Source organism: Neolamprologus multifasciatus, chromosome 20 (genome assembly GCF_963576455.1).
Source record: "Neolamprologus multifasciatus chromosome 20, fNeoMul1.2, whole genome shotgun sequence".
Taxonomy (NCBI): domain Eukaryota; kingdom Metazoa; phylum Chordata; class Actinopteri; order Cichliformes; family Cichlidae; genus Neolamprologus; species Neolamprologus multifasciatus.
In genome coordinates, this window is record NC_140458.1 from 21949222 (window position 1) to 21967709 (window position 18488).

At 38.8% G+C, this 18488-nt stretch overlaps 1 protein-coding gene across 1 annotated transcript; it reads left to right on the forward strand.

The window, feature by feature from the left end:
• Positions 1-16051: 16051 nt before the first annotated feature.
• On the forward strand, positions 16052-16974 carry mrpl49 (mitochondrial ribosomal protein L49). The gene has a single exon (XM_085144773.1). The coding sequence runs from the start codon at positions 16096-16098 to the stop codon at positions 16624-16626; it is 531 nt and encodes a 176-aa protein (XP_085000899.1). The 5' UTR covers positions 16052-16095; the 3' UTR covers positions 16627-16974.
• Positions 16975-18488: the final 1514 nt, after the last annotated feature.

Here is an 18488-nt window from a genome sequence, read left to right on the forward strand (position 1 = left end):
ATGCACAGTTTCACTTTCTTCAACATACAGCCATTAAAAACAAAACTTATCACAAACTGCAGCATTAACTGATCATCAGCAAACATGAGCACCTGTAGAAAAGCAGACGTTTTGGCGGTTTGCTGTTCTGAAGCTACATCTGAGACTCTACACGCCTCAACTAGCGTGTTAAATGTTGATGTTCGTGACAGTACAATTAGAAAAAGACTGAACAAGTGTGGCTAGTTTGGAAGAGCTGCCAGGGGAGCCTCTTCTCTTCAAAAAGAAAATGGCAGCATGGTGTCGGCAAACTTGCATCTAAGTAATCTGTAAACGTGTCCTCTGAACAGATGAAGCCGAAGTGGACATGTATTGCTACAATACATAGTACCACATTTAACAGAACCAAATACAGCACATCATAAAAAACCCGGAAACCAACTGTCAAGCATGGTGCAGAAAGGGTGATAAGCTATAACACCTGAGCACGTTGCATTGCACTTTAAGTTACTGCTGTTAAAGGTCATTACATAAGCTAATATATCATAGGGTGTATTTAGTTTTCCACACGACTGCAGAGATTCCGGTGAAAACTTCAGTTTTTAATGGCTGTATGTATGTTTAACTGTATGTAGCACTGATACACATAGATATGACAATATGCATTAACGCGCCCATACTATTGGGACAAAAATGCCACAATCATCTGTGCAGTGTGGCCACGCTTAAAGGCTTTTCGTTAATGTGGCATAAGGGATCAATAAGAATGTGCAGTGTCTTCCTGCTGTAAAGAACAGATATAACAGCAGTATTGATTTTCTCATCTACCGCTTGGAAAGAAAATAACCAGGCTCATTTCCTGATATGTGGAATTATTTCTTAAAGCGATAAAGAAGAAAAAAGCTTGCCTCAGCAGCAAAGGTATCATCTACACTGAGTATACTGATGTCTTCATAATCAGAACAACTCCTCCTCTGCACTCCATTGATTCTGTGGAATCTTCAGAGCTAGCACAAATAAAAGGCTATTACCGATAGCTAGTGACCTAGTTGAAGAGCTAAAAGTGTGTCCTGGTATTTAAAAAATAAACCAGTTAAAAGGAAGAGTTTATTTATAAACATGCAATTTAGTATCACAGAATAGACTTACTTTATTGCTGTAATCCTCAAAATTGAGCATTTAAAAATATTTCCCAATTTTCACATGACGTCAAATGCTGCAATTAGTAGTTGCCGAAGTCCAAAAACAGCACTGTTGTCCTTTGTCCTCCAGCCTTTAGCCAACACACCAGATAGTTGTTGTGCTATCACATGCACTAATCAACGCTTATTTACAGACGACATTACATTAATGTTTTAAATTAATACTAGCAGAACTCTTCTGCCCGTACACCGTCAACCAAGTCAACAAAACTAAGAGTTTGTTTAAGATAGCTATGTAGCGCTTCACGTTGCTTTAACAATGAACTATTTTTTGTTTTTCACCTCCTGCACAGATTAAAAATACACGTAGCTGTCTGTAGCATAGCTTTCATCCTTTAGCTATGCTACATGAGGGATTCTTTACAAGATACCCATAACTAAATTCGAACTCTGGGTAAGACTTTGCTACTTTTAAATAACCCCAGGGCAGAATATGAATTTCCGAAAATTTTTACATTATTTTCATATCTGCATTTTTCATCCATGGATAGAACATCCACAGAGTCTTTGCTTGAGACAGGTGAAAAAAAAACAATACCTCCATCCTGCAATACCACCAACTGTCCACTACTGGCCGACACAATGGAGTAATGATTTTCCCACAAAGGTAGTGAGTCGGTGGCGTGACTAAAAACTGTGCAACTTAATAGGCTTATTGATATTTCTAGATGTAGCTAGAGTCATTCTTAATGACTATTTTAGCTGAAACCATGTTGTTGATAAACCAATAAATTACTTACTTGCAAATCTTGTCATCGAAATGTTTTGGGGGGTTTTCAAACTCTGCAGTTAGCAGGAAAAATAAAACATAATAAATTTTCATCTAAGATGACAAGAATGTGGGAAAACTTTGAAAAAGATGTAACTTTGCTGGGGGTTTTGGCCTTTAAAAGGAGGATTTTGAAGATGATGGTAAGTTCATCAGTTGCCAGCTAATATTATTACATTTGGTTGCATGCACAGCACAGACACAGGTATGTGCTAATTAATGCTAGCTAACAAACTAAAACGAATTTTCTCTCAACAAAACCACAAGTGAGGGCTGCTAACACACCTGACTGTGTCAGCATCTACCTATGAGTTAAAGCCAACACACCAGAAAAACATTCATGTTTTGAAGCCAGCCAATAGAGAAAGGTCAGTTTTTATTGTATTTTTCAGCACCTGGTAGTTAGGCCCACAGTACGAAGCCAACCACCTGTATGAGCCTGAAAACCTGAATTTACAAATCCTTCTTACTAATATAGGCCTTTGTTGACTAGAACCTAAAACCAGTACTGGATGTAACATGTTACTGTAATCACATTATATTTTTAGTAATGTAGAAATATGACACATTAATGTGCTAAAATCAGTAATTACAATACAGCTACATGATTACGGTATGCTAACGCAAAGCTAGCCAAGACCCCAGAGTGATTTAAAGAATCACGATAAGTGTAACAAATTACTTTCTCCACTAAGGGATTGAACATGGTTAATTTACTGCATTACTTTGAAGTAAAGTGCAGAGTAATGTGTAATCATTAGTTTTCTGAGTAACGATTCAAACAGTACCCACAACCTTTGTCCCACGCGCCATCAAACTGTTTAACTCCTCTCTGGAGGGGAAACAGGAGGACAAAGGAGGGGGGGACAACTAAGCTGTAGTGCCTCTTCTCTTCACTTCACTGTGCAATACTTTTTGTGCAATACTTTTTGTTAATAGTCAACAGTGCAATAGACTTCAATACTTGAAATGTGCAATTCCCTTGTATTCTTATTCTTATTTATCCCTTTCGTATATTTTATTTATATATGTCTCTGTATTTATATATGTGTATATATATAATATTCTGCTCACGTTCTGTAACTTCTGTCGGTGCTGTGCTTTTGGAAACCGAATTTCCCAGAGGAACCCACCCGAGGGATTAATAAAGTTTTATCTTATTTATCTTTATCTTATCTTAACACAAAAGACAAAACCCTTCGATTCTCATTGTACAGCGGTTTATCTCTTGAAACAAAATTTAGAAATCATTTAATCTCAAACACCTTTAATTCCTCTCTGCTTATTTTCCGGAACAGAATAAAATGGTGTAATGAATTTCCCACTCGAATGTTGTGAGTGAGAGCAAGCTTTCCGGCTCCTGCGATGCTGATAGTAACTGCTGAGTAGGGAGAGAAGGTCAGCAGTCGCTGACCATCAGTTACATAAAGCTGTGTCCTTACTGAACTTTCCGTTGGGCTGTTTGTTAATCAGTCATTATTAGCAGAGGAAACTGACGATTAAGCCGTGTGCGGTTTACAGTAATGTAGAACTCGAAAAAGGTACAAAAACAGGAACTGACCTTGACTCTTCCTGCTGACTGTTTGTGTGTGTCTATGGATGTGCATGTGCCTGTGTGTATGTGTGCGTGTCTTTGTGTGTAAATGGACATTCTTGCTTCCTCTGAGCCACCGCAGGTAGAGAAATCCGTGTGTGTGTGTGTGCGTGCGTGTGTGTGTGTGTGTGTGTGTGTGTGTGTGTGTGTGTGTGTGTGTGTGTGTGTGTGTGTGTGCTGTAGCTGGACTGTACAGAGGAGTCTTTCCTGTGTGATGAAACTGGTCGATTGCTTGCTTGTTACTGGCATCACTCGTGGCAGCACACACAGTGATGACAGGACACAGTGATCGCCGGAAAGACAATGCAAACGATGCTGACATTAACATTACAAATATGGGTGCATACAGAATGCACTGTACAGAATCGTGATAAGGAGACAGATTTTAAAGGCAAATGCTGACTTTCAACCCCATTTGCCTTTAATTGAATTGAAACTTGAAGTGCTGTTATCGGACCGCAGCAGTGTGTGATCATTTGCACATGAACCTGACAGCACAGTCTGTGACGGGCACATGTTGATTACTCAGGGAAAGTGTCTGTTCCATTGAATCAGACATTTGTGTTATCATTTGCAAGCCTAGCTTACTCTTCAGGGTCACATTAGGGTCAAACGTGAAACACAAATAATGTCTTATTTTGTCTAGTCTGTAATATTCTTCTTCTTTTTTAAAAACATTTTATTGTAAAAGGCTAGTTTTTTTTCTTTACTTTCACAGCACATGTGAACTCAATAGCAGGACACTTGGATTGAGTTTGAATGGCTTGTTTTACTTGGGACGTTTTCTAGTAAATGAGAGAAGTGAACCGGAAGTATCTGTGAGGAAACCATAAGAGGAGCTGGTTGAATTGTCTGAATTAAAACTCCTTTATTAAGAGGGACCTCTTCTGTATCAAAGCAAAGGAGATAAGGCTGTCGCACAATTTGAAGCAACGCACTACCATAACACGTTACACAAGCGACGCTGTCGTGGAACGAGAGGTCCAAACAGGTCACCAGTTAGTCACAGGGCTGACACGTAGAGACAGGAAATGATTTCAAATGAAATTTCATTCATCTTGTTGTTATAGTTTTCTGTTAAAAGTTTGTAGGAGTTCCAATAAAAAGGGGTGAACATTAAAGAAGCCCTAAACCTAATCACAGAAGCCTGAAGGAAGACTGGAACATCTGGAACAAAACATATGTGTGGACAGCAGGATGAGCATCAATTCTTAATACTGCATTTTCATATCTCTGTTGTTACTAGGAAGCTATAGTGTTTTAAAGCAGCGGTCCCCAACCCCCGGGCCAACTGACCGGTACTGGTCTGTGAGTTGTTTGGTACCGGGCAGCGAGAGTTGAGGCTCGAGTGTGAAATTTATGGTTTTCAGGGTTTTTAGCAGTTTTTAGCGTTATGTTTCATCGTTTTTATCATTAACCTGGTTTCCCTGGGTCTTTTCACATGTGTTATGAATAAATCTTCTTTTTTTTTGGTACCAGTACTGGTTTTATTTTGTTGTATTTATACACCTTAAAGACCGGTCCGTGAAAATATTTTCAGACATAAACCGGTCCGTGGCGCAAAAAAAGTTGGGGACCGCTGACTTAAAGGATTCCAGCTTTACTAAAGAAGTAATGTTTTTCACCAGGTTGTCTTTCTTTCTACCTCCTGCACAGAGCGACACAGTGAAAACTCAGATATGGCCTTGAATCTTGGGGCACTTTAGTTTGTCAAAAGTTCAACATTTGCTCTCATAATATAAAGATGTATTGGCAAATGAACAAATCAAATAAAAAGACATTCACCGATCGCCCTTACCAACATTCTGTATCAAATCTTATCAAGGGTAAGCACTTTCAAAATAAAGAGTTGAGGAATTAGACTTACATATATTATCTTCAAACTATTTTCTTTCATTAGAATAATCTTTTTTTTAAAAAAACACAAACACACAATACTGTGTTTTGTACATGGTATTGACTGTAAACGCTAAAATGCTACTTCCACTTTTTTCTGCATTATCAAAAAGAATCCATTTCAGTAAATAATTCCTCATCTCCAACAAATATCTGTTAATTCAGATCTGGGCTGATGTCATTTATGGACTATTTATGTAATCTTTAAAATGTTATGGTGTCACTAACATAATTACATTTCTTCCCAAGGGTCCATATATGTTTGCATTACATGAAGTAACAGTCCATGCAGCAGTCATTTGACAAATGTGAGCCTCGCGGTGGTGGGTGAAAGTCATCAAAAAAGACATCAAAGTCTGAGAATCATGACAAAGTTCAACCTCGCAGGTGTTGAGAGTGAAACTTTGACCTGCTTCTTGCAGAGGACCACAGGAAATGAATCCATCCATGTTTGTCTGCTTATCCAGTTGAGGCTTGCTAAAAACAAAAAATCGACAGACGTGGTGGTACCCGATCAGGTGATGACCAGTTTAGCTCTAAAGGGGTTGCAAATGGATGTACTAAAATATATCCTGCAGCAACTGAGATACACTATGCACCCTGTGGTGGCACAAGAGGAAAATTCAGGAGACAGTTAGTTGGAGGTCATTAGACACACCTTGAACCTGTGGAAGCCCGTTTCTGCCTCTTATCTTTCTTGAAATTTAGAGTTATTTTCTTGAAGGTTCGACTTATTAACTCGAAATTTTGAGAAAAGTAACTCTTCACAAATGATAAAGTTCTTGTGTTATTAGCCGAATCACATGCCGTTACTATCTGCAAACGTACTCTCGAAGGTGCCAATTTGTTGCAATCCAGTTTTGAGTGCGCATTCCTCTGCGCCATATCCTTCCTGGTAACAAGAAAATGACGTCATTCACGTAGATTACTGGTTGGCAGAGCTAACTCGAAATTTCGAGTTACTTTTCTCAAACTTTAGAGCTAATAAGTCAAAATTTCAAGTTAAGTTTTTCTTTTTTTTTGTGTGGCAAAAAGGGCTTCCATATAAATCCACTAGCTGTTGAGGTATTTAAAATATGAAAGGTCAACCTCACAGTGATACTAAAAAAAAGTGATAGTGTTACGAAAGTTAGCATAACTTGTTGTGAAAGTATTCATTATATCCTGGGCTAACCAGTCAACCAATGACATGGTTGGCATACCACCATAGTGACACTTGGAGTCATCACGCTACTGTTGATAAAGCTGTATTTTTGCACAGGATTTCCTTTTTGCAGTTTACTTTTAGCAGAATGTTTGTTCCACTAACATAACATGGGATTTTTTTAGCGCCTTTTTTAGCAGCATGCCAGTAATGCTGTTTTTTATAAAGGGTAATACGTTGGTAATATTTATAGATGTGTTCTGGCACTTGGAGAGGAAAACTGACATACCACAATAGGAAATTAGCAGTTGTGGTCAAAGATACAATGGGAGTCAGAGGGCACATGTTCCAGCCTATGAAAGTGGTGCTTTTACTTCCAGTTATTGTTAATGGGACGTACAAAATAACGCTAGGAATGAAGCAGCGGGTGCTATCTGCCGTCGCTGTGTCTCCTCGTAGAGACCCACTGGATAAACACGCAGACACACACCCTACATTTTATGAGAAACTGTTATTGATTAAGAGTGCACTAACACATCTCAAAATCCTGCTGATGCCTCTGCTTCCCATTCTTCCTCTTTACAAAACCAGAGCAGGGTGACTCTGACCCACTTACATCCTGCTGTGACCCACATCGCAATTCTCTTCTTCTGTCCTCTGCCTGTGCAACATAACTGTATACTAACACAGATGTAGGATTTAAAGGGAATACATCAAAGAATTTAAAAGGAAACCTTTTTGTTAATAATCAGTTTTGTTAAATTGTTTGAAACTGGCTGATGGTGCACACTCTTGCAAATAAATCATAATCCGAAACTAAAAGTCAAACATCAGCAATGGTTTGAACTTTTGTTTTCATATGGCGCATCAAAAAACAAAAATGAAAACTGCATGCAAACTACTAGAATTCATAGCAGCAACATTGCATTGACATTTAGGGGAAAAACCGCTTCCACAGAGGTGTTTGTCTGGAGCTATTATCGCAGTGGAACGACGAATGCTGCGTGTTTCCTGTGGGAGATTGTGCCGTGGCGATGGCCCTCACTGACAGTGACATGTGTTTCTGTTTCATGACCCTGGCAGCTAACTAGAATGTGGCACTCGCAAGTCAGCACCAACAACTTCTAATCTGGAAGAAGCAGAAAAACAGCAGGCTCGATATATAACAGGAAGATTTCTGTGGCACAAGCAATGAGTGATGTGTAAGGGATGAGACCAACTGCTGTGCAACTTTTAGCACTTATTTGCATAAAGATCTAGATTCTGACTGGCTGGCTGGAAGGCATGGATTAATTTTTTGTATATAACAAGTGTAGCTGAACACCTGTGGCACATGTCATCACGCACCAAAGATTCTAAGTTTTCCATTGATGTGAGCATAGAATGAATGCATGGTTAAATGTAGCTTGTAGACTAAAGAGTAGACACAGGTAGAATAGTAGAAAAGTGCTATTTAAATACCAGCCCAGTGTCATTCCTTGCACACACAAAATACCCTAACTTTGAATCATCAACAGTTTACTTTGTAAAATTAAATATCTAAACTCATACATGTCACTGTGACACATATGCATAAGTCAGTTAATAATAAATTATAATGAGGATGTTTTCACATTACTGATGTAAATATGTTCAGTTGAATCTCTAAGCATGTCATGCTGCACGCTGAGGAGCCCTCATGAGCTCTGCTGCCTGCAGATTTCCTCAGGTTTGGCTGTTACTGGTGCAAAATGCCTTTGGCTCTTCTGCCACCTTGTGTTCACTCTGTTAACTGCAGGCCGCTTCATTTTGATTAAAAAACGCAGCACTCCTTTTAAAAGTACGTCAAAACAGGTCGGCCCCAGAAATGCACGTTTTGACGATATGAAATTAATTTTTCATCTTTATTTATCTTCCTTGGCATGGCCCAACTCTGTGTGCATCACATAGAGCTACAGCCAAAAAATATAATGCTTTATTTTTAATAAGAGAAAAGAAAAAGAAAGAAAAGAAAAGCATTACGCTGGTATTACGGTCCTAGCAGGGCCTCCTCCTGAAGTTGCCTGTGTGGGCGTGTCCTACCATCTCTCCTGTATTAGGTGCCATCTTTTTCTTTTGTGCAGCTGTGATTTGTTGCCGCTTGTGAGCTGCTCTTTTTTGACTTACTTTTTTTGACCAACACTTGAGTTTTGTTTGTTTCCTTAAATGGTGATAGCGGCTTGTCCGTCTCTTTTAGTTGAGCTACTTTAATAAAACTTTTTAATTTAACCCTTTTGCCTCCTCGTCTCCTTTTCTGACCCAGACACTTTTTCTTACTTTCCCTCATTGCCTTGACCCTTTTAGGGGAACGTAACAGCTGGACAATCTAACTCAAAAACACACAGTTAGCTCGAGGTGTGATCTGTTTGCCTCTCAGCTCTGATTTACAGCTGAACAAAAAACTGTAGCAAGAAATAATTATTTACCTATAATTATACAATAATCAAGAAATTACAGTTCAACAAATTTATACATAGTAAAATCATAAATAACATGCATAACATTACCTTTGTAGCTTCAAAATTCCTTGGGTTTGAGCTGTTGTCCATCTTTCCTTTGTCAGTGTCCAGTCACTAGCACTTGGATGAAACTGAGCATAAAGTATATCCTTTTACACCTTTGATTAAAAAAAATGACTGCTATTGTCTTCTGTCACGCCATCAGTAAACACACATGATCCATCAGCATTTGAAGTGTGCTTCCTGTTTTAATAATAGTAAATGGTGATCGGCACAGCTGGGTGCACTGTATAGAGATACTAGTGACCCATCACTCAAAATGATGTTTCCTGACCACAAGGACAAACTCAACATAATCTTTGCTGCCTGGACATTTTGAAAAGAATCAGTGAGTGAGATTTACTCACATCTGGTGAGACAAATCCACAAGCAATGGAAGTAGTCTGATCCAGGCTAGTGTGATATGCACGACACAGACTTATTCCATCAACACAGCTTATGGTAGCATACAAAGAGAGACTCAACATCTTCAACTCTCTCACTGTTTCTTAGAACTTTGTTTGTTTGTGACCTCTTGTATCTTGTGGGTTTATGCTTTTATCATTGGTAGCCTCTACAGGTTACTGTTATAGACTGCTATGCCATAAGGGTTGCTAGATTGCTACCCATGGCTGATGTTAAACTTAGTCTGAGGATGTATTTGTCAAATCCTGAAGAAGCTTTTCAAATTGATATATGCTGGTTTGTTTTTTGCCATTATCCACAAAAAATAAAGTTAAAATATTACATCATTTCTGTCAGTATACTTCCACCACATTTGGAAATATTTTACATATAGTGCTGTTGAAAAAAACTTTTTCCCCTCTTCTTGATATGTTATGTTTTGCATAATTATCCTGTTTGCATATTATCATTAAACACAAAAGTAAATACAACATACAGTTTTCAAATTACAATTTAAATTGTAAAAAACGTATTTCAAAAGCTATGTTTTAACAGTGATTGTGAAGGGGAAAATAAGTTAGGCTGGGCTCCATCATTATAAGGTCACATAGGCCTGAAAATTTTTATGGTATTTATTTTCTGTTGTAAGTTGGTACAGGAGAACACAATTACACACAATTATATTGGCAAAATTCATTTTTCATCATGACAATGATCACAAACTCTCTGCCAGTTCAGTAAATGCCTATCTGGATAGAAAAACACAATGGACCACCATAAGTCATGACTGTTCGGAGCTCAGGCCTTAACATTATTGACGAAGTGTGGGATCATCTTTACAGAGAATGGGACAAAAGGCAGCCAACATCCAAAGAAGAGCTTTGGATGCAGTCCCTGGAAGACCATCTTTGAAGACTTCTTAAAGAAATTTCAAGAAAGTTTGTCTAAGTTCAGGCTGTGTTGAAACATAAAGGCAATCATAACAAATATAGACTTTTTTGTATACTTTATTAATCTCCTGTAGGGAAATTACTCTCTGCATTTAACCTATTCACTCAGTGAAGCAGTGTATAGGACAGTACGTTGCTCAGGGGTACCACAGGGTAATCGTTCAGTGGATTTGAACCCCTGACCCTCCAATTATGGGGCGAACGAAGACCAGCAGCTCACTTGCTCTAACAGGGATGTGATACATGTGACCCGGGGACTGCTGGGAACTCCAAGGTTGGATCTGCAAAGTGTGCAAATTGTATTGAGATCATTTATAATGTGAAACTTAAAATTTTCTTTATGAATTAATATATTTGTTTTATTTATAAAGATGTAAAATACAGTTTCAGAAATGCTGCATGTAAAGGCTTTATGCTTTTTAAAACACTACTGTAATCTGTGACGTACATGTAAGTACTATAAACTCACAGAATGACATAAGACATTATTTTATAATTGCATTTGTTTTGGGGGGGGATTAAGTTGATTCATTAAATATGTTTTAAAAGAAGGACAAATTTTATCTTGTTTTTTACTCATTATTTAAAGTAATTTGTTCATTTATGAATAAATACTTTTACTTGTCCAGACTGCTTGAGAGCAAATTGTGATGTATGTGGCCCGTGAACTGAATTACCCTAAAACCTTTGTATACTTTTTACTTAGGTCATCTTTATATAATTCACTTTTAGTTAGGGAGAAAGGTCGGAGTGGCAGAATAACATATGTCTGTGAAGGTTCTCAGTCATCCAGGTCATCGTAGTCAAAGGAGCTTGCAAAGAAAAGCGTCTGAACTTCTTTAAGTTGCTTGAAGACGTTTCACCTCTCATCCGAGAAGCTTCTTCAGTTCTAAGGTCAAATGGTGGAGAGTCCCAGATGTAAACCTAGTGGGAGTATGACCCACAGAGGGACAAAAATCCTCTAATCACCTGAGCCAAGGTGTGAAACTGGGTGTGGGTCCCAATCAGCCAGGGTTTCGGGTGAGCTCATTGTGACACCTGGCCCCACCTTATCATGCGAATTCCTGAGGTCAGATGGCCCAGGATGTGAGTGGGCGTTAAGGCGTCTGGGGAGGAAACTCAAAACAGGATGGCAGACAGTTGGTGTCTCCACCATTTGACCTTAGAACTGAAGAAGCTTCTCGGATGAGAGGTGAAACGTCTTCAAGCAACTTAACCTTCCTCTCGTGTTAGGGTCAGCACCGACCAATTTTAAATTTCAAATGCATAAAAAGAATCACAAACATTTGTTTATTGTATCAAGGCTTTTTGACTTTGTCAGGAACCTCTATTTCTACAAAATAAAACAAAAAAAATATTTTCACTAAATTATAAAATGCCCTAGTTGAAATTATGACCTTTGTGTTGTTAGGGTCGGTTTCGACCCAGGTATAATATTATGAGTATAAAGCAATAATTAAAGCCAAAATTGAAATCATAAGTGCACTGTCAGCTAAAACATTGACAGCAAGCTCCTCTCCTAATCATATGAGCTTTAGGGGATTCTTATTTTGCGTGTTTTTTGCAGTATACCTGCACAAAAACAAAACAAAATAAAGATGGGACATGTCAAGAATTCACTCATTTGAGTGGCCATTTAACTTCCAGAGTGCACATTTACAATTTGCAGCATACAAAAATGAGAAGAAGATTCACAGTGAGCCAAGTTCTGCATCATATTTTTGGTGAAAATGAAGGAGAGGACACAGAGCAGCATAGAGATTCAGATGGGCAGGTTTCTAGGAGGAAGACAATGTGGACTATCATCCAGAAGACACAGACACATCTGATCATTTTCTGGGCAACGATGTCACTTCACACATTTGATATCATTTTGATTCAGGAGTCCTCAGATTTGACAACAGAGAGACCAGACCGAGGTCTGATAAGCTTGCTCCCATCAGGGATGTCTGGGAGAGATGGGTGCGGCTTCTTCCCCTGATGTTCATCCCAGGGCCAGAGGTAACAGTGGATGAACGTCTTGTCCACTTTTTGAGGAAAATGCCCCTACCGGCAATATATACCCAGTAAGCCAGGAAAATACGGCAGAAAAATCTGGGAAGCCTGTGATGCAAAAACCAACTATGGCTGGAATGTACAGATTTTCACAGTCAAAGCTGTGAGTGGCACCCCTGAGAAGAAACAATGAAAATGTGTGGTCCTCGATATGACCACTGGACTGCAGGATCACAATATCAGCTGTAATATTTTATTTTATTTTTTACCAGATATGACCTCGGACAAGAACTTCACAAAGGAAACTTCACAAAGATGTAGCTGTATCATTGGGAAGTGATAAAAAGCCCACAATTACCCACGACTATAACCAAAAGAAAGGAGGAGTGGACTTTTTCTTTTTTTCAGTTTATATTAAAGGTCTACTGCTAAAAAACAACAATTTTTTTTTGTCTTTTCTTGATGTAAATATCTATGGGTCGAAATTGACCCGTAACACCATAGATGTCATTTTAGTAATTAATCTTAAAATAAAAAAAATCAATAAAGCAGATTTATTTAAGAGATGTGTCCTATACCCCTCAGTAATAGTCAGGTAACACAAAAACCTTTTATTTATTAATATGATTCTCTTGAGGTTAATTTTACAATTTTTTTCAATTGAAATCGAGGGGTATAGTGACAAAAAAAAGACCCACAGGCCCACACCAAAAGCATTAAAACCAACATTTTCATGGATAAGGAAGCCTAACATGATAACCAAGAGATGAGAAACAAATTGGATGATCACTTATTGTTTTTAGTGTATTTTATAACTGATTTAATTCACGGGTCAAAACTGACCTGTTAACATAAGAGATGATAACAGAAAGCTAACACAAGAGGAGGGTTAAAGAAGTCCAGACGCTTTTCTTTCCAAGCTAAGCTCCTTTGCTCCTTTGACAGAATAACATATGTTGACTCACCTGAGCGGGGGGGGGGGGGGGAGAGAGAGAGAGAGAGAGAGAGACATGAGTTAACGTGCAAAGAGGTGTGGTTTTTGTGGTCTTCTAGATACCTGCCAATTTATCACATGAAAACATGCATGTGTGGTGAAAATTATTAAATAAAATATAAAATAATTATATAAAGCTGTTTTATAATTTTTTATATACGCAATGCAATGTGCTCATAAACGTGTTGGTGCTCTGTGTTTTTAGGCTCAAAAGTTTCGTCCAGTGCTGTGTCTGGATTTGAAATATTGGGGGTAGACGTAGAGCGCAGAAGGAATTGCTGCATGCTTACGCATCACAACATCACAACTGATAATGACTAGAAGGATATACTCGGGGTCAAGGGAGTTCGAATAGAATGCCCTGAACTAGATATTAGAATCAGTAATATTAAAATGATCAAGTCTAGGCAGGGGGTGTTTTTTGTGTCTGTCTTTCTGATTCCAGGAAAAAAGGAGCAGATAGGAGGAACCGAAGTTGGACGTGAACAGAGAGGAGTCGTAAGGAGACAGCAGGACTGCCACGTTGCTTCTGGAAGAAGACAGCCATAACAATCACTTGTTATTGTCGTAGTATAAAAACTGTATGGGCAGATAAGGCTCATCCTTGGTGTGAGGCGGTTGTATCATACTGGGGTCCAGCGCTGTAACTTTTAATTTCAACTACTGAAGCAAAGTAAATCTTTTGAAACGACAGATATTTCTCATGAATTCCTTATGAAAAAATTTGAACACGACAGTGGAGAATGACTTGAAACTGGTCCTGTATCTGAGCTGATACAGGACCGTGTATTATTGCAGGGTCTACCTTACAATATAAAGCACCTTGAGGCGACTGTTGTAATTTCAATAAAATTGAATTGAATAAGCCTCCACATATCTCAGAAATACTGAGAGAAAGTTTCAGCCAGCAGAGACATTTACTTAAGTCTGGTTGTCTAGCACAAGGGTGTGAGACGTCACACCTGGGTGCAACCCATGTCTGAGTCCCAAAGCTATCATTCAGCTCTCCATACAACTGATGAGCATGGGACAGACACTGATGAGGGGTTACAAGTTTATTCTCAGGGGTCCTAAGAACTGAAGATTCTTATTTTTCCTCTTAACATTAGGCATGCACCTCCTTTCTCTCCCCGTTATCAAGGAGTTTAATAGAATAATGATGAAGTGACACTGAACTAAACAACTGTTTTTTGTCACTTTGTCATTCAGACTGTTCTAAAAGCCTTATATGATTTTATAATGTAAGATGATGTTCAGAGTCAGGAATATGATCCAATATTTCATAATAAAACCACAAATTGCTTATAGAAATGCTGCCGCTATGCAGGAGCTTCAAATCAAGAAGCTTGATGTGAAGCCACAATGCTGCAGTACTGTACCACACTTCTAAATGGATTATTTTTTCTGGAGCCTTCTTCAGAATATATCACACAACATATTATAATACTGTACAGATTATCTTTGTTATAGTACAGCCTGCACATGAGTGACATGGGATCAGAGCAATAAGGGAACACATAGTTACATTCAGCTATTTTAAAGAGGGTTCAAAATACCCATCGCTAGCTTTACCATATAAATATATCACAAATAACAAAAGACAAAGATATTAAGATATACCCACTACCCCAGCTTTTGTTAAATATATCAGCAGGGTAATATAGCTGTAAACAGTATACAAAAAGAGGACACAGTTGTACAAACCCACAACATGATTCAGTGCGCCAGTCTGCCTGCAAAATGCCAGCAATGATAAGAAGTCCTTTACTGAGGTGCTCTGTTGGGTCTGTTCAGATGCATGTTCAGGAGGGATTTTTCAACATCTTGTTCCCATTATGATCGATTTGGACCAATTTAAAGTTTTTTATATAACCTAAAAACTGTCTATTCCTATGATTAGAACCCAAAACAGTTTCAATATTTTGTTTTTAAAATCTTTCATCTATTTCTTTTACCATAATAAAATTTCCCTGCTCCATACATATTTATTTGAGTAGATTTTTATTTATTACAATGTATTTATTCTAATCTTATACTGGGTCTAAGAGCAACCCCTCAGTTGAACCTTTGTTTCGAACAGACTGTTTTAGCTCTCCTGTCCTTTTGTTTAAGCCGGTTTCTTTGGAAAGGTTCTCCTTGTATACATAAGGTTTCCCACTGGATGAGATAGCTGCTTTTTCTGACATCAAACCAAGCTGAGTAGAGGGAACTGTCTGAAATAGCGTGGCGGCCTGAAGACTGAATTTTTGAATCATACAACTGTACATGAGCTTCAAGCCATATATACATGAGATATAAAACAAGGATAAGCTGAGGTCGCCATCCACATTAATATAATAAGGCTTTTGAACTACTGTTAATAATTATGGCATAATAAATAAATATATAAATAAACAATGTTTTCATATTTTACACTTTCAGTTAATGTGAACGTGTCTCTCTTCCTTTTATTTTTATTTATTGAAATAAATAAATAACAAATTATTTATTTTATCAAAATAAATAAGTAAAAATAAATATTTTAATAATTTAATAAATATTTTTATTGATTTTAATAAATTTTTAAAAAGTCATTTTATTTTTCTATGAAAGTCCTCGTACCGGAAGTTGTACACTACTTCCGGGTCGCGCTCGTCACACTGTTCCACATCATGGCGGCCCTCTTCGGATCTACCGTGCTCCGCAGAGCGTGGCTGGGACCTTCCAGCCTGTGCTGCAGGACACCGGGGGCTCCTGTCTCTGCTGCCGGGCTCCAGTTTGTGAGTAATGTTGCTCCAGAAGATAATCGGTCGCCGATAATAGAGTCCACGGAGGAATACAAGTACGTTGAGCGGCTCATCCCCTCATCACGGATTCCCACTCCGCCTAAACACACCGGTCCTACCCCATCAGGCTGGATCCCTCCCGCGGATTCACCGCCGCCTCTGCCCTACATGATCCGCCGCTCCCGCATGCACAACATCCCGATTTATACCGACGTGACCAATGGCAACCGGAAATTAACGTTGATACGGAAAGTGGAAGGCGACATTTGGGCTCTAGAGAAGGACGTGAGGCAGTACCTGCAGGAGGTGACGGGAAAAGAGCTACCTACACAGGTCAACGAGGTCACCATGACCCTGAAGGTCAAAGGTCACTTCGATAAGGAGTTGAAGGACTGGCTGGTCAGCAAAGGTTTTTGACTGAAAGAGCTTCCGTTGCTGGCATCGACCTGCTGAAGGGACAGAGAGCCGTGGAGGAGGAGGACTGTCAACTGGAGCACACTTCAAAGCCTGCTTCAGTCCTTATGGAAGCGTGACTGCTGATCTGTACCAAGTTAATGAACTCTTTGACAGCAGTGAGATGTGATGTGACCACTGAGTGTAAAATGATGCAGGCCAGTTTAAGTAATTGTGATTAAACATAGAAGCATAGCAACTGTCTGTCATCCATGCTTTCTCCAAAAGTGATGTAAAAAATCTCCACTCACAGTTTGTAGATTCTTCAGACTGAGTATGCAAAAACATTAAAATTACCTGCTTTAACAGTGACACTTTTCTGTGGAGGTCAATGTGTAGAAGTGTTACTGGTGGGCGGTTTGTTTGTTATTTTCAGTTTGGCCGACAAGATGACATCAGATGTCTGTGATATGAGTGTGACAAACGCTTTCAGCCTTAAAGGGTCCAAAAGCATTTATTCACTAATGAAATTCACAAATCTCTACATCAACACTGAGTGCAGTACTTTACCAACATGTCAGTCATGCTCATATTAAAACAGGGTGTATGACTCCAGTGAACACACACCTCTTTCTGTCCCTCACAGTTAAAGAAAGAGGTGTGTGGTCCTGTAATGATAGCTGTGTTGTCTGTGTCTTAACACAACCACAGCTCAGACCCTCCTCTATGATTTTGATGAATCTGTCACTCTAAACAACAACATTAATTTAGCTGAGAGAGAAAGTCTAGAATTCACCTGATAACTTTTTTCAGTTGAACAGCTAGTGGAGAAAAAAAGAAGAAAGAGGAAACAAATATTAAACAAACTCTAAATATGAGTGTGAGTATTAAAACTGACGGCTCCAGTAGTGAGGCTGTGTTTGAAGCTGCTTTACCTCCTCGCACTCAGAAGCTTCTGACACTTCCTTCAGCATTTCCAACCCCTGACAGATGCACACACACAAGAGGACAGAACATGTCACTGTGTTTTTGTCCTACGAGACCAGCTCTGTTGAAGTTACACCGACCTGATATCAGTCCTGCAAAGCATCCTGACTAACTGAAGGTTCAGCTTTTGTTAAAACAGTTTCTGAGACGTTTGGACAGATAGATTCAGAATCTCTGTGAAACACTTCCAAGATATCTGCTAAGTAGTGCTGCCAAATAGATAAATAGAATTTCATGTACAACAAGCTGGGATAAGCCATTAGTATGACCAACTGCACTGCAGCACCAAACCTAGGACCTCGAGAGGTCCAGATCAGTAGGTAAAATGAGATGAATTGAAGCCTAGCAGGCAGAGGTTGGCTGTATGGCTGCCTGTGTCTGCACACCTTCCCATCAAAGTGTCACTAAGTGTAAGTTTCAAAACATCTGAGTTATAAAAACAGAACAATCAAAACACCATTCAGTAGTTAAGTAGAGGGAATATAATTTAGCTATAGAAGCTGTTTTTTGTTTCTGGCTGTAAAATCTGAACCACGTCTTCACTTAGATTTTCAGTGTTTCTATCCGTGTCTGAGACTGGAGTTTGGGAAAAGCTTCATTGCACCCTTATGACTGACAGCAGGTACTAATGATAAGTAAGAATACTAGCAGGGAACACATCCTCAGTTATAGTTTCTTGAAAGTGAATGGTGGATGGAATAAACTTTAAGATTGATGAAAAAATATATAGGTGGTAGGCTTCCAATGACCTTAATCAACGGGTCGGGGATTGTTTTGCGTGGAGCTGCTCTCCTTGTATGTACCTGTCCCAGTTTGGAAGGAAAGGCCAGAGAAGGGATCAGGAAAAATTCCAGGCAATGAGAAAACTTAATGGAAGTCTGAGTAGGACCAGAATCTAG